At 40.2% G+C, this 15,760-nt stretch overlaps 3 protein-coding genes across 3 annotated transcripts; all 3 read right to left on the bottom strand.

Annotated features, from left to right (window-relative positions):
* Positions 1-232: 232 nt before the first annotated feature.
* tysnd1 (trypsin like peroxisomal matrix peptidase 1) lies at positions 233-3,340 on the bottom strand. The gene is made up of 4 exons (XM_030772835.1): positions 2,136-3,340; positions 1,793-1,923; positions 1,426-1,611; positions 233-773 (listed from the first exon to the last, which is right to left on the bottom strand). Exons 1-4 carry the CDS (start codon positions 3,212-3,214, stop codon positions 571-573), a joined length of 1,599 nt encoding a protein of 532 aa, XP_030628695.1. The 5' UTR covers positions 3,215-3,340; the 3' UTR covers positions 233-570.
* Positions 3,341-3,957: 617 nt separating this feature from the next.
* On the bottom strand, positions 3,958-8,255 carry sar1ab (secretion associated, Ras related GTPase 1Ab). Its single transcript, XM_030771988.1, has 7 exons — positions 8,214-8,255; positions 7,034-7,106; positions 6,708-6,827; positions 6,441-6,506; positions 6,161-6,264; positions 5,703-5,834; positions 3,958-5,215 (listed from the first exon to the last, which is right to left on the bottom strand). The coding sequence occupies exons 2-7, from the start codon at positions 7,089-7,091 to the stop codon at positions 5,099-5,101; spliced, it is 597 nt and encodes a 198-aa protein (XP_030627848.1). The 5' UTR covers positions 7,092-7,106; positions 8,214-8,255; the 3' UTR covers positions 3,958-5,098.
* Positions 8,256-8,685: 430 nt separating this feature from the next.
* ppa1b (inorganic pyrophosphatase 1b) lies at positions 8,686-13,427 on the bottom strand. The gene is made up of 11 exons (XM_030770898.1): positions 13,306-13,427; positions 12,641-12,705; positions 12,125-12,178; positions 11,712-11,831; positions 11,068-11,154; positions 10,700-10,826; positions 10,236-10,363; positions 9,969-10,054; positions 9,399-9,474; positions 9,209-9,248; positions 8,686-9,047 (listed from the first exon to the last, which is right to left on the bottom strand). Exons 1-11 carry the CDS (start codon positions 13,364-13,366, stop codon positions 9,019-9,021), a joined length of 873 nt encoding a protein of 290 aa, XP_030626758.1. The 5' UTR covers positions 13,367-13,427; the 3' UTR covers positions 8,686-9,018.
* Between the last annotated feature and the right edge of the window lie 2,333 nt (positions 13,428-15,760).

The raw sequence follows: 15,760 nt of genomic DNA, 5'->3' as shown, positions 1-15,760 counted from the left end.
TCATCCTTTCAGCGGAATCCATCAGACCCCAATCCGTAGCATTGTGTTAAGACAAGAACACGACAGTGAAAAGATGCCAGCAGACCTTTCCCTTAAGTGACAGTGTGCTCGAAGCTCGATACCACGTTTAAATACTGAAGTGTCAAACTGACAAAGACATTGTTTGTGAACAAATTTTTAGTGAACCGTTGGTCAGGAAGAACACCGTTTTATTACATTAAATATACTTTCAAACAACAATTTTACCCAAACTTCTGGGAACATATGAGTCATCAAATAATATCCTCGATTCCCAATGCCATAAACTGCAAATTTAACAAAATCACTCTATGTGTTGTTATGAAGAAAATCGTATGTAAACAGCAGTGGCTACTGTATGTGAGGCATTCAGTGTAAATCCAAGGTCACAGCATTGACTACAGAATGTTACTGTCCTCCAGTTTCTCGCTGTGCGCTGTGGCTGGTTGCATAGCAATGCAAACCGCTGAAAGCACTGATCTAGTTAGCAGACCCGGTAACATTCGCAGCCTGGTAACGAGTGCGCGGTGAGCTCAGCACAAACGTGAGCTTTCACAGTTTGCTGGGAGTGGCCTGTAGTCGCCACACTCTCCGGACTCCATCTTCCGCAGCGTCCAACGCCTGAAAGGCGGCTGCGTCTCCTGTCCGGGCGAAAACGTGCAGGAGAGGCTCCAGAACGGTGACTGGGATACTGAAGTTTAAGTGTGGGTAAGTGACCTTGGCTGAGAAGTCCCTCGTGTTGCTAGACACAAGACCTAAGTAAAGAGTAAATCTGTTAAGGCCTGAGGCGCCAGGCTGATGGAGACAGGGAACACAAACTTTACATTTTCACAGCACGGTTATCCTGCAGAAGGATATGCTAAACAGTGTTATCTAATCATGTGCCTGGAGATCCACAGCCCTGCACATTTTAGGTCTCTCCCTGCTCTAATCCACCTGCTTAAGCGACCCAGCAGAAAGATAATCATCCAAAGAGCTGAATCAGGTGTATACAAGTAAGGAGAGATATGAAATATACAGTGCTCTGGGCCCACAGGAGCTGTTTTCTGACCCACCGTGGTGGAGTGCAGGACACTGCGAGGTTGACATTTTAGTGACAACATGGTGCCCCCTACTGATCACATACTGAAATTACGTTTCATACTTGACTAAATTTGCATGGACTTAAAGCCAAGCATGACAATGAAATAAAGACATCATAAGGAGGCCAGCGTAATTACTCGTGCATTTTAAAGACACTGTTTTTAAAATTTAAATAACAATGGTTGGACCCACATTATATGAACCGCATAAAATATTTTCCTGTCACTACTGAAACAATACACATCTGGTAGATAAATAAATAAAAAAAAACCCAAATAAAACAATCAGAGAAAGATAAGGAATTTTTTATCCGCTGGATTTTACCTAGCAGTTCTCCTGTGGCTGCACGAACCACAGCACCTCCGCTGGCTCCTGCCTGCACTGCACAGGTCGTCTGAAGCATCACCGCTTTTGATCTGAAGGTAACTGCTCTAGAAAGGATTCCTGAAGTCATGGAGGGACCAAGGTTTTCACCAAAAGCACCATAGCCCAGCACAATCACATCTTCACCTGAAGACACAAAGAAATGTCAAACAAATAGCAAACACGTATGCAATTTAATTTGTTTCTTGTCAAGCCATTTCATTTTTATTAAGCAACGGAAAAGGTAAATAAACCGAACTAGAGTTTGACAGCTCGGATTAGGCTATGTAAATGTATTGTATGGTGAACGTCTATGGCACAGTCTTACCTGGGCTGAAAAAAGTGGCAAACTCTGGTATTGTGACATCTGACAGGGGCTCCTGAAACTGCACCAGTGCTATGTCATAAGGAGATGACTCCTTTGTCGAATACAGCACCTGTCCTGACGCCACTTGGGATCTACAGCAGGAGAGCGGTGCACAGTTTTATGACACAGCACTATTGACATGCACATTTCTGCAGCAGTCTTAAAAATGACTGTGATAGTGGCTCATGTATTATTAATTAATGACTTATAATTTCTTTGATTAGCAGTACATTTGAACATACACTTGTCAGCTCTGTTTTTTAATTAACTTCCTTCAACAACTGAAATAGATGCAGGACACAACCTTCTGCCGTTTGTGTTGAATCTCACAGTGAGCCTGGACTTGCCGTTTACAACATGCCGGCAAGTTAGGACTAGACTGGAACTGAGCAACACTCCGGACCCCCACAGCTGGCCCGTCTCGACCAGCACGACCATGGGGTAATTCAGTGGAGCCGACTCCTGCTGTCCCTTAAGTGGTACCTGACGAATCTCAGTGGATGGTTTAACCAACAGTTCTCTCAGTGGGTGGTGAGACTTCAGAGACTTGGCGACGTTTCTTAAAATCAAGTGGAGAGAGCACACTAGGGTTAATCCAATCCATTCACTCGACTTCCAGCATAACGGAGACACTATCAGACCCACTAGACATGAAGTGTCCGGCAGTTTAACGAAGAGTCCTCCGCCCTCAGTGCCAGGCAAACAGCGGGCATCTGTAAGGATGAGTGCGTTCTCTTCTCCAGCCAAATTACTCACGATACCTTTGCTCAAAGTACTCATGAATAGGTCAGGGCAGAACGAGCCGAACGGAGACCCACATGCGAGAACCGAGCATCCTTTTTCCAGTACTGTACTGTTCACCCAGGGAACAGGTTCGCTCTGAGAATATTTCGACAAAGTGGGTACCTTGAGAACGGCAAACCAACTTAAAAAATGTAAATCTCTGAGAGCGTCAGCATCTTCATCCCCACCGTAAAAGCTCCACTTATCTGATGGCTTGAAAATCCGTTGGAGCGCTCCCTTGAACTCCACACAGTTGACCAGAAGTACTAACCGCGCTTCTAAATGGGATACCGAAGGCCCTTCGACTACTGACGATTTATCAGCGCACTCGTTACTGATCACACCTTGGTGTCCGGTATAATGTACGCAGATCTGAATCTTGTTATTAAAATTGTTCGCTAGCACTATTTTTTGATCGTTTCCGAGAACTGTATCATTTATGAAGGGAGAAAACAGGAGAGCATTGCAAATGACAATCCCTGGTTCTAAATTTACAATAGCTCCGCTGCAACTTCGCGGTTTTATTGTAGGTATGTGCGACTGATTTTGCTGGAGTTCAGATACAGTAATAACACAGCATGCTCCCTCAATTGACTTCATGTTAGCTGATTACAAGAAAAGTTTAAAAATGTCTCCAAACTACATGACAACTCTTCGGAGAACCGTCAGAACGACACCTTAAATTAGCAATAGTGGCTATTTCTCGTTCGCTGAGAATTAGCGTAACCTCTCGTCAATTTACGATATTTTGTTAAAATTCATACGGAAAAGGCGCAACGCATTATTTTCTTTTTCCGGATAGATTTTGATTGGTCCAGACGTCTTATCACAAGGTACCACCACGGCGCACTGTTTACTGATTGGCTTCTCCTCATCAGCTGTTAACGCCTAACAACATAGAGTTGTTTCATTGGATAGTACACGATGTTCTGTATTTAGGTATTTAGGGTGGGCTGTTAAAAACTGATTTGCGAGTAAATATGTAACTTCGTTGAAGTTTGTCTTTGGGAAATTAGAGTGTTTTAACCACAGCTCAAGAGGGGTATTTAAAGGGATCCGAATGAACATTCTATTTCATAAATGACATAGGAAGTAGCCTATTTGTTTGTGGTTCAAAATCATGTAATAAACATGTATAATTAGCAGCAAACGGAGAACGATATAAAATAAAGGACATATCAAAATATATTCATCAAAAGTATCATGTACTTAAAAAACATTTGCAATAACCAGTCCGGCATCTAGCGTTTGTGATAACTTCAGACAGACTATTAACATAAAGCCTAAATGATTTACTTACAGATTTGAGCAAACTTTTTTTGTAATAAAAGACGTTTATTTATTGCTTTCCATGTACTCTCGTATCAACGCTGCGTACAAAGACCAGCTGACAGTCAAAAAGTACTTATTGCACAAACTGATAAATCAGGTAGTTTTGAATGTTAACTATCTGGGTATGTCTTAAATGTGTTTGAACAGCTTGTAACAGAATTTGCCCTGAAAACATTACAATACATTCTATCAAGAATTATAATTTCATCTCAAATGTTAACAAATAAATATAGTAAAAGTCACCGCAAATCTCATGTAATCTCACACATAGATTACCCTGTACCATAACATGTACACCGCATTAATAAGCCACATTAAGTGGTGCATAGCTGTTATCTTTCACAGATACAAAACCTCACCTTATTAGTCCCTATTGGCAGTTCATTAATTACATATGCTGAGCTTTAACATAAATGGATCAATATAATGTTAGTACACACTCACCAACAGCATCTAAACACAGAAGCGACTAAATGCAGAGAAGAATATTAATTAAAAAAAAAAAAATACAAAATCAACAAAATGCTGTTAATGGCTATCACTGCTAATGCGTGTGTCCACTTAGTGCTTAAGGGCAAAAGGTATTTTGCGGACTCAATTCAAATTCTTAAATACAATAAACTTGGAAGGTTTAAATGATACTGAATAGGTCTTTGGTAGGGTATGTAACAGATTTTAAATATATGTATGTATATGTTAATAAAAGAAAGAAGGGGAAAAAATGTAACAGTGGTCAGCCACCCCTTCACTGTAACACTATGCCATCTCCTCAAAATAACCACTGCTCTGTAAACGTCTCTCAGGGATTACATGCCTACCCTGTTTTTAGAAGGGGAAAAGCCAAAAGACGCTCTAAGTTATGCGTTTCCCGGCACACCTTTCATTAGCAAACATCACTTACATCTGTCTTTTCAGAGTGAGAAATCCCTGTAGTCTGTAGAGTATACTGCATTTTGAACGGCTCAGATAATTTAAACTAGATAGTTGCCAACTACCCATCTCAGCGATATTCACTACAATCAAGCACTTATATTGATGGCACTGAGGTAACAAATATCATACACTTGTACTTTTAGAGCTTTCCGTTGAGTAACAGAAGTGTTCTTCACTCCGGAGTCAAAACTTGGAGCAATCTTTGTGAACCTGTCCGTGTTAGTCGATATACTGAGAAAGCCATCGAAAGCCTTCTCCGTATCCTTGTCTCTTTAAGACACTGCACATGAAAACTTCCATTGGCCTTAGATTCAGTTCTTTCAGTGAAACCTTCCCCTGGAGAAGAAAAACAAACACAGAGTCAGCGGTCTAACAGAAGAGCTACGTAAAATCACTTGAAAACTTGCTATGGCCCTTCATTTCATGTAAACACATCAAAGAAAGTTCCGGGGTTTGACCAAGGTGACAGTGTGAAAGTGAAGTGGACAGTTGTGAAATTCTTAACCGACAGATATTCTATGCTTGGTAAAATGTGCCATCACTTCCTTTATCAGTTTTAACTCCATAAACGCATCACTGATATCATGGCATTTCGAAGACGTTTTTTAAGGCATTTTTTTTTTCAGCCAGAAATTAAAATTGTACGCTATTTTCCAAATTCTGTGATAGTTTTGATCAATTCAATTTTCAAAAGCCAATTTTGGATAATTAATTTTGGACACGCACATGTAAAATCAATATGAGAGAAAAAACATTCTGTCATAATTTTGTGAGAATACAGACTGTGAGGTCAGTTATGAAACATACACATTTTATCTCTTACCTTTCCAGTGGTGTGCCCATAAAGCCCAAACAAACTCCTCAGTGCGTCCTCACTAATGGCTTCAGGGCGGTCAATTTTATTTCCCAAAATAAGAATAGGCACGTTAGAAATGGTCTCATCTGTTAACAAGGCCTGTTGATGATGAAGAACATCAAAAAAGACAGAGAGGACATTCAGTGGACATTCATCTGTAAGCCATTAGTGATTACACTCAAGGAAATCCTGGCATGCTGAAATGGAAACATAGCCTTTCCTGGAACCCTGTATGATTATATTGTCAACATTCAGGTTCCCACATTAAACAAACTTCTATGCCTTAAAACCAAATACAAATACGCAATGCTTTATCGTCCTGGGACGTGTCAGGTTTGTAAATCATTTATCCATGAAAAGAGACTGAGACCAAGCATTTTGAAAAATGACGTGCGGGGACAATGAGAGCCTGCGGTGGAGCTTACATCTAATTCGATTTTGGCCTCTGCTAGGCGTTCGTGATCTGCGCAGTCCACGAGGTAGACGATCCCGTTTATGGCGGGAAGGTAATTCTTCCAGACTCGTCTTGCTGCGGTAGAGCAGAGAAATGTCAGTATATGCTCCACTCTTGATCACTAGCGCCTTAAGGCCTATCCCTCATTGCATTTTACTAAATTTGGATATTGTTTCTACTGCCAGTCTCATAAGCCTTCCCCCACTGAACATGGAGGTTCAGTGTCCCCCCTCTTCTATCTTAAGTTTTACCTTGTGCATGACCACCCAGGTCAAAGGTCGTGAAGGTCATTCCAGCAATCGTCAGCTCTTCCGATGCTGAGTGAAACAACATGCAACACACGTTCAACACACCATGGATACCTTTGTGTCCCTCCATCAATTTTCATCTCAGTGATCACAAAGAATATTTGGTTTTAAAAGTAAGGGATAAGCAAATCATTTCTTCTATATCAAATAATTACAAGTTAATAGCTCAGACACACCAATAATTCAGTCAGGAGATTGTTTATGACTCACTTGGATGAAGCGTAGGAACATGTTGTCCAAGTCGATCATCTTTAAGCATGTGCAATAATGTTGTTTTCCCAGCATTGTCTAATCCCAAGAAAACAAGTTTACCAGTCTTTTTATATAAACCTTTGTGAAGGGAGACAGAGACAGAGAGACAGACAGACAGACAGAGAGAGAGAGAGAGAGAGAGAGAGGGAAAGAAAGAGAGAGAGAGGTGAATCCTGTTCATTTCCTACAACGCCTGAGGTTATATATGAGCTTCTGATCCTGATGAAAGGTTCTAACACAGAGAAAGACTATATCTCGGAATAGTTACACGTTTAATACGTTACCTAGTATTTGTAATACGCTGCTGAATCCTCTGTAGATCCAGTCAAATATAAAAGACATGTCTGTGGTCGATTCCTAAAATTGAAGTATTCACAGTGATTGAAAGGTCTTGTAAACACATATTTTCACAATTCCGCGACACATAATTTGGGACTGAAAGATTACATATTTCGACATCACCCAAAGCGGTAGTTTATGACAAGCAACGTTTCACAGAGCCCCGCGTAGAAGAAATTAAGCGCATTACGCTGCTGTTAATTGGCGATACAGAACTCCTTTATAAAACGAGTCCCTCTATTCTTAAATCTTTTTGCGTGACCACCGGATTATTTCCTTGGTGTAAGTTTGCTATGCAAAATTCGCTCCGGGAGAGTGGGTTTGGACTAGAAGCTAAACGGCTAAATTTATGGAGAATCCAGCAAGTAATCATGGAAAAAAGTAGGCCTAAATCTTGTCCATAACTTCACAGTGGAGTTGCACCACACTATTTATGTATTCTGCTAGTTGTCACTGCTTGATATTTGACACCACCGGGGACCCATGGTACACAGACACAACTGTCACTCAATTTACACAAGCTTGCCGTCTATATGGTGGCATGCTATTGACCTGAAAGGTATGCGAAAGAATACGCTATAAAGTTTGTCAGCGATGAAAACTCGACTGAAGTTTTGACAATTACGGTCTAATAGTACACTCATCGTTATTTAACCGAGAGCTTAGGTACAAACGTAATTTTTGATTATGCAGTAAGTATTTTTTTACGTTATTAGACGTTACATCAGTTTAAAATAGAGGCACACGTCTGTTGTCACCGTTCTCAAAGCTTTGCAAAACACAAACACGGTGACAAAGGCTTCTGTGGCTTATCATAGTGCGGTGAACGAACTGACTGTTTCAAAGCATGTTTTCGAAGAGAAAACGGTGTGACAAGCATCCGATAGATCTAAAAGAAATGACCTCGCTTAAGATGATTCTTCGGACCCTCCTGACAAAATATTTTAAAAATTCTGAAAAAGTAAACAGAATTCTTTCAACATAGACACCATATTTTTACCCTGCTATTAATACAGCACAAACTCTGTCCTTCAAATGCATTATTAGTAGCGATAAAGATTGTTGCGCTGTGTTTTAGGACTGTTCAATCGTAGCGCGATGGAAAAAAGCAATATTATGTTATACCTTGTTGCCCCAGTCCTCTGAACCCCTCCGTTCCAAACTTGCTCCAGTCTTTTTGACAGGGATCCAGAATTGACTTTCAACCGGAACTGCGTAGTTACAATGGGTGGTCCCTCGAGAGTTCGTGCTTAGAGTCGAAATGCTAATTTTACGGCTTATGTGGCTTCTGTCCATAACGAATGATTTTTGTTCAAGAGCTCAGATTTACAGTGCTAAAGCTTTATAACATTATTTAAAACCTGATCGATTTGAGGCTCTTAAACCATTTTAACACCGCACTGGTGTCACGATTCAAAGCGCAGTTTTAGGACCCTGGAGAGCACAATCTTGTGAATATCTCCATACACGCTTTTCTGGACTGTCCACATGCTGATGCCATCACGGAATGCAGGCTACCGGAACTTTTAAGCGGCTTGAAATACATGTTTCATGGTCAGGGACGTAAGTGAAATATGGACAGGCTAACAATCTTACAAACATTTGAATTTCCTGGGTTTAATTCACAAAGTAGATTCCAGAAACACAATGAAATTTTCCGTAAACACAAAGAATTTACTAAACAAATGAACGAGTTCTCAGTTCCTGAGTTAAACCAAAGCGTATACTACATGTATTATCTGTTAAGCAGCAACTCTCTACCGACACTTTAGTTAAATAAAACGAAAAGCAAATCTACCAAGATGTTGTCTTTGTTCTACGTAGATATTAGATTTTTGATAGTTTTACAGAAATATTTATTTCTATTTTCAAGTAGACATTCCGAACAGATGTAATCAAACTGCTCCTTCCTGGAGGCGTTTTTCTTGAATTACTTCTCGTAGTAGAACCATTTGTCGACTGCAAAAGAAAAAAAAGAGAGAGAGGACATTACACACATATTTCAGCCTCGTCATATTTAAATCCAAGATCTGACCTACACCCATGGCTCATGCTATGCATACATTTGATTAAAATAGCATATTTTGTGACAGAACACGACAAGGGTCTCAGAAATATACCTGTATCTGGGATGGTGTCAGCATCTCCACATGGGCAAGTCTAAAGAAGAAGTAAATACACATGTTTGACGTACTTGACAGGTAAAACAACTTCAAAACGTTTTTGTATGGGTGGCGTAAAGGGACAACATCAGTCAAACCTGATCAGTCTTTGCATAATGGAATGGGGAAAAAAAACAAGAAGTCTTACTGCATCAACAACCGCTTTGGCCTCATCAGCAGAGCAGCAGAATGGGCTATCTGCACTTGACACACAGGTGTTTTTGCTGCAGTGTGGGAGACAGAATAGCAAAACAGCTCAGAGATGATTTCCACTATATACAGAGAGAGAAAGAAAAACTGCAAGCTGTCATATGTCACGACATATGCTCAGCAATAATTATAATCATAAATATTAATTGAAATGACAGACCAAACCTTCTCAGGTCGGCCAGGCAACTCAGTTCAAATGAGACTCTTATATGTAAAAATGCTAGCAAAGTGACATGGTGCTGGTATGTATTACTTGGATCTGTTAGGACTATCTAGCATATGTGAGAGAGGTGAGATGACCCTTCATGCGGATTCTTATTTAACTCATTTTTTACAGCTCGTCAACACTGCTCAAAGTTGTTTGCCTGTCGCATCAATGTTAATCATAGGAAAAAAAAAGATTCATTTTAATGCTGATATTTCTAAAAAGAGCAATCATACTCTGCTTAAAGACTAAGATAGCAGACCATGTTTGTGAATAACAAAAGCCATTAATCTCATTTGTTACCAGTTGAGTTCTCCAGCCTTAGTCTGCTGAGATATAAGTGCTTTCCAGAAGGCATGGGTGCTCTTGATTGTCTCAATGGCGAAATCCTTCAGGTTAAAAACAGAGTAATGAATTTAAGAATGAATTTCAGCCACTGATTCAACTTTCATATGTACACTTGTGATGCTCTGAAGCTTGATTCTCAGTCAATAGGAATGTAGACCAAATCGACAACTACTTGTATTTCACCTCAGCATCTTGCTCATTAAAAATGGGACATGTAGATACCTTCTCTTTGAACTCTCCGTTGAACGCAAACTGGTTCTCAGGCTTTCCATCAGGCACTTTGTACCGTCTAAACCAGTCTACCGTCGCCTCCAGGTAGCCGGGCCTAAGTCTCCGAACATCGCTGATATCTAGGGTTTGTAGCAGAGGCTAGATTAAGACCTTCCGAGTTGCACCACGTGATGGAATTGATGAGAAATACTTTAGCTGCAGCCTCTAAAGCAGTGTTCGCCCGCTCAGTTCTCAAGGCTCCTCTTCCCAGCAGGAGACCGTCACTGACATGTCTGCTTGATAATTAGCTGATGAGTTGAATCAAGTTTAGGGGGTTTTGGGGGGGGGGGGGGGTCGCAGGTGAAGGCAGGGGGTGGGGATGAGGTTCCTTGTGAGGACTGTGGAGAAACACTGCTTTAAAGGGTATGGATGCAGTAAGGAAACAGTTTAAAAACAAACAAACAAAAAATACATACTGTTGAAATCCTTTGCCTCTGGGTCTTCAACGTTGATGACAATAACTTTCCAGTCTGTTTCACCTTCATCAATCATGGCCAGCACACCCAAGATCTTTACTTTGATAACTTCACCCCGCTTACAAATCTGCAAACATCAAAAATGTCATTTCTGTTAGATCGCTGGTGAGAGGTTTAACATTGGCAGAAACAAGTTTATTTTAATCTCAGGTGTCGCAAAGTAATACAAAAGGGAAAAAATAAAATGTTTGTTACACAAAAAACTGGATAAAATAAAAAAAAAGAAACGAGAAAGTCATAATGGGAACATTTCAAAGACATTGTTAAGAGAGAACTAAACAAAATTCTGTGATTAAAATGACTAATACCTTGCTACCAATTTCACAAACGTCAATGGGGTCATTATCTCCACAGCATCCCGTGTCATTATCTTTGTGTCCTGGGTCTTCCCAAGTCTGTCGGAAAGAAATCATTCCAAGATACAACACTGAAACATCTGACGGATTCTCCTCACAAAAGAACCTGCCTCAAGTCCTGTCCATGTTTCAGCTGGTCTGTTCTGCTCTACACTGCCTGGCATACTTCACTGTGTGTGCAACAGCTGAATCAGAACTCTGCACCATCTAAAGATGATCATACAAACTCTTTCAAATATTAATGTTTCTGGATGAGCACATGTATAAGCCTAGATTAGCACACAGTCTAAAGATGTGTAACTCTATCCAGATCTCCGAACAGATCTTAATAACAATGCTGGGCGTGGATATAAAAATCAAAATGCTTTCTGCACCATCTATTTACTCGACAAAAGCATGAAGATCTGTGACTTGCCACACAACAACAACAACAAAAAAAAGAACTTTATCCTCACCCATTACATATTCATCAGTGTTCTATCCTGAGTGATGGTACATTACCACAGTGTCTTTCGTCCTGTTCTGCACAGTGAATTTAGTCTGTTAGACATTCAACAGTCAGCTCACTCACATTGTGACCAAAATGTTACAATCACCTGAGGAATTGCTCCGTAGTTCCAGATGTAGCCTTTATGTGGGAAAACATTGGCGACGTAACGCAACTTGCCCTTTTTCACGTCTTGCTTGATTGGGTTGAGCAGGTCTTTTGTGGCAATCTGAAAAGAAAGTAGTTGAAAACAGGAAGGAGCAGCTAATGAGGCAAGAAGTCGCTTTCTTTGTTTGCTTTGGGTCATTTTGAAACTCGATCACGTTATACCAGGAACAATGGCATTGTTCAAATGACAACAGTTGAACTCCTTTCCAAACTGTGGAAAGTTACGAGGAACTGGAACTCTCCAATGTTATTCACCTTGTTACACAGTATCACTCAATAACCTTTCACATGCAGGGAGAAGAGACACAATTCAAGCAGTTCTGTTAAACAAAAAATGTTTATCATTAATCATACCTCCATTTTTGCATTTGTCCACCTCGGTACTTCAACAACCATGTGGAATATATTCTGCATGTGAAAAGATACAACTAAGTTAATTAACCAGGACTAAACATGGACTGATTATTATGTTCAGAGCAGTTTGAGATGATACTTAGCTATCATCAATTAATTCATGATGATAAAAGCTCTAGAGGTCCACTAGCATCTAGTGACAAGAGAGAGCAATACTTATAGAAAAGATAACAGGAAGTCAAAGTTATTATACTTCCTAAGTTGAAAGAGTGAGAGCAGGGTAAAGACCATATCACTCGCAAATAGACTATGACCTCGTTCCTCCACCTATTATGCAAATATGGCAACAGTTCAAGACTGCCAAAAGTGAAAGGCAAAAAACTGGTAACGAATCCAAACAAAAGAAAGAGAAAAAAAACCCTCTAAGAGTTCAGTCTTCATTCTAAGCATTACATCTGTGTGTGTGAGAGAGAGCGAGATAGACAGAGAGAAAGAGAAAGAGAAAGTGTACTCTACCTGTGCTTCATCTGCATACATGGGTATGTCATGGAAGGGTGAGATGTACTTGCCATCTGAGTTTTCTATTGATAAAAAGACAATAAATCATAAATAGCTCATCTAAACGAAAGTGTCTTAACAACATGTTGACATGAAAGGTGATCAAATGAACAAATTTGTAAGATTTGACAGCTGTATAAAAAAGGAAAGTACCAATTCTCTCAAAAATGTGAGCGCGTCAGACATGGGACACAAGTTATTTTATGAACAAAATCTCAGTCAAGGTATAGCGTTTACGTTAAGGTTAAGGTTTACTTACATCGCTTCAGCCAACACGAAGTAAACTTAAAAGGAAGAGAGGCTAACTAGGCTCTTCGAAAATTAAACTAGTCTGATAACATTCCGACTTCGTTTCGTTTCGGCAGCATCTCAGATGTAGCCGGAAGACATTACGATTAATACGCCCATCAAAGATCTAAGAAATCAGACCGTGAAAAGGCTGTTTCACGTTCTGGACGTTTCCTAGTAATGTTAGCCTATATTTCAGTATCTCTAAATGAATGGAAGCGAAAACGAGTGACACGTGGAGAGTTTTCGGCCCGACTTTGAATGAATGCAATAAGAAGACTCGTCAAGGATTTAATTTCAGACGCCCCGCAAGTAAAACCAAAATGGGTACTTACTGAAATATACTCTATAACTCAACGTATTTGGGTTGCCCCTTTCTTCTGTAGTGAAACTCATGTTGGTGCACTGTGTGAATTCGATTTGTAGTAATATTGCAGCTCCCTGACGTGCGTCACCGTAGCTCCCACAATGAATGCCGGAAAATCTTGCGCATGCGCAAGGATAGGCCAGTCAGTGGGTGGAGACGCGAACATTGTTCAGTGCGGAAGTCTGTGGAAACTGCGTCTGACTTCACCTGATACCGCATCCTGTGCATAGGAATATTTCAGCATACAACGCCGGGAAACACGTGGCAAGAAACTATTGATTAGTAGTCGCTGTGCACTAAAGAACAATTTTTCTTTACAAAGCGCTACCGTATACTTCGTCACGGAACATTTCAAGCGCTGTAGTGAAATTTTCAAGATAGTAATTTCAGGTATATATTAAATATTAAGTCGCATAAAGGGAGAGATTTCGGGGAAGCAGAAAAAAAAAGAAAATGAAACCCCCAACAAAGTCAGCGCCTTGACAAGACATGCATGGTTTTACATTTCAACTTTTAAACCAAACAATACATTCACGTATTCAAATACAGTCCCATGACGTTGCTCCTTAGACTATCACACATTCACATATTCAACAAAAATAAATGGAGATTTGGGGATCAAAACCCCGGGCTGTGTTATGAGCCACATAAGTCATTTAACAACTCTTACACTCTTGCAGAAAGTGGAGTTAGGTGGCTGGCTAAGTCTAAACAAGTGGTCACATCTGAAGTAGTAGGTTTGTGTTGTGTAGTTGATTCGGTGACCAGACCCGCTATGCAAAACACAACACAATTTAATGGTTACTTTGGATGTAGTTGGTGCTATCACCCAGGGAAACTGGTAGCAGGGCAAGTGAAATACCCTATTTCTGAATCCGATCACCCTGACAGAACTGAAAGAGAAATGCTGAGGCACATGGAGAAGGCTCTCCAATGCAGGGTCAGTTATAAGGGTGTCAAAGGTCCATCACCACTTATAAATGTACCACATTTCAACATAGTCTGGGGTTTCACACCAGACTACATGCACTGCACTCTTCTTGGTGTAACTAAGCAAATAGCTGAGCTCTGGTTTAGTTCAGTTGGAGATTTTTACATTGGTGCTCCAAGTCACTTACAACTGATAGACTCAAGACTGCTTTCTATTCACCCGCCGAGAAATATTTCACGGTTGCCCAGATCAGTGAAGGAGCGTAAATTCTGGAAAGCCTCTGAGTGGCGTACTTGGTTGCTATTTTACTGTTTGCCTTGTTTGAATGGAATTCTGCCTTCAAAGTACGTAAAGCATTTTGCCAAATTAATCCAAGCCATTTATCTCTTTCTAAAGTCCAGCATCTTCCCAAAGGATATAAATGAAGCAGATGTCCTCTTACTTGAGTTTGTGTTTGGGGTTCAGGAGCTTTATAATGAGGAGCAAATGACATCAAATGTGCACTCACTCCTTCACCTCGCAGAAAGTGTTAAGCTATGGGGGCCTCTTTGGGCACATTCTGCTTTTGTCATTGAGTCAGCAAATGGAGAGATTTTGAAACTTGTTAAAGGAACAAGAGGTGTAGCAACTCAAATTGTTGACAAATTTGTGCTACGCAACACAATAACCTTGTTTTCTGAAATGTTCACAGTCCACCATGACATATTGAAATTCTGTGTCAACCTAACTTCTTACCCCCCATTACAAGTGTCTGAGGATCGTCCTGGCACTCCAGTTTTAGGAGAGGCCTATCCATATACACTCAGCAGTGAAGAGAGGGAGCTCTTTCAAAAGAGCGGTAGGGCAGTATCAGCTGTGGTCGTGCATAACAGACAATGGTCAAAGGCTTGATGGCGTCGGCTACAAAAGGTGCATCAAAACAAACAACACAGTTGTACAGTTGTCTGGTGGACGATTTGGTGAAATACTAAAGATTTACACATCTACACATCATTCAGAGGTTATGCTCCTTGTTAAACCTTTCAGTGTACATCGAAACAAAGCCTTTGCAGGCACCCCCCACATAACGTGCATCAGTCGATCAGAACATAATTGTGTTGTGCTGCCTAGTGACATTGTTGGCAAGTGTTTACTAATTGAGTTCAGTGACAAAATGTAATGTATGTCTGTACATTTCCTAATCATCAGGAAATTGACTGATAGTTTGAGCAATACAATTGTTTGAATAAAAAGTGATCATGTCCAAATAAACAGTGTGTGCACTTCTTTGATCAGTCCATAGCTGGATAAGATTGACCAATAGGAAAGAAGAAAACTGTCTTTAAGCAATATGCAGCTGTAAAAATGAGTGTTTTAAATTGAATACGAAAGAAACACTAACGGTTAAAACATTAAACAAATGACTTGACATTTCCATATGAAATGTATTTCCATAAAAAACGTATTCTCTTTAATGCAATTGTATACTGCTAATTGATAAATCAAACTATCC

This window comes from Chanos chanos, chromosome 4 (assembly GCF_902362185.1).
Source record: "Chanos chanos chromosome 4, fChaCha1.1, whole genome shotgun sequence".
NCBI classification, from domain to species: Eukaryota; Metazoa; Chordata; class Actinopteri; order Gonorynchiformes; family Chanidae; genus Chanos; species Chanos chanos.
This window is presented reverse-complemented; position numbering and strand designations above follow the sequence as displayed.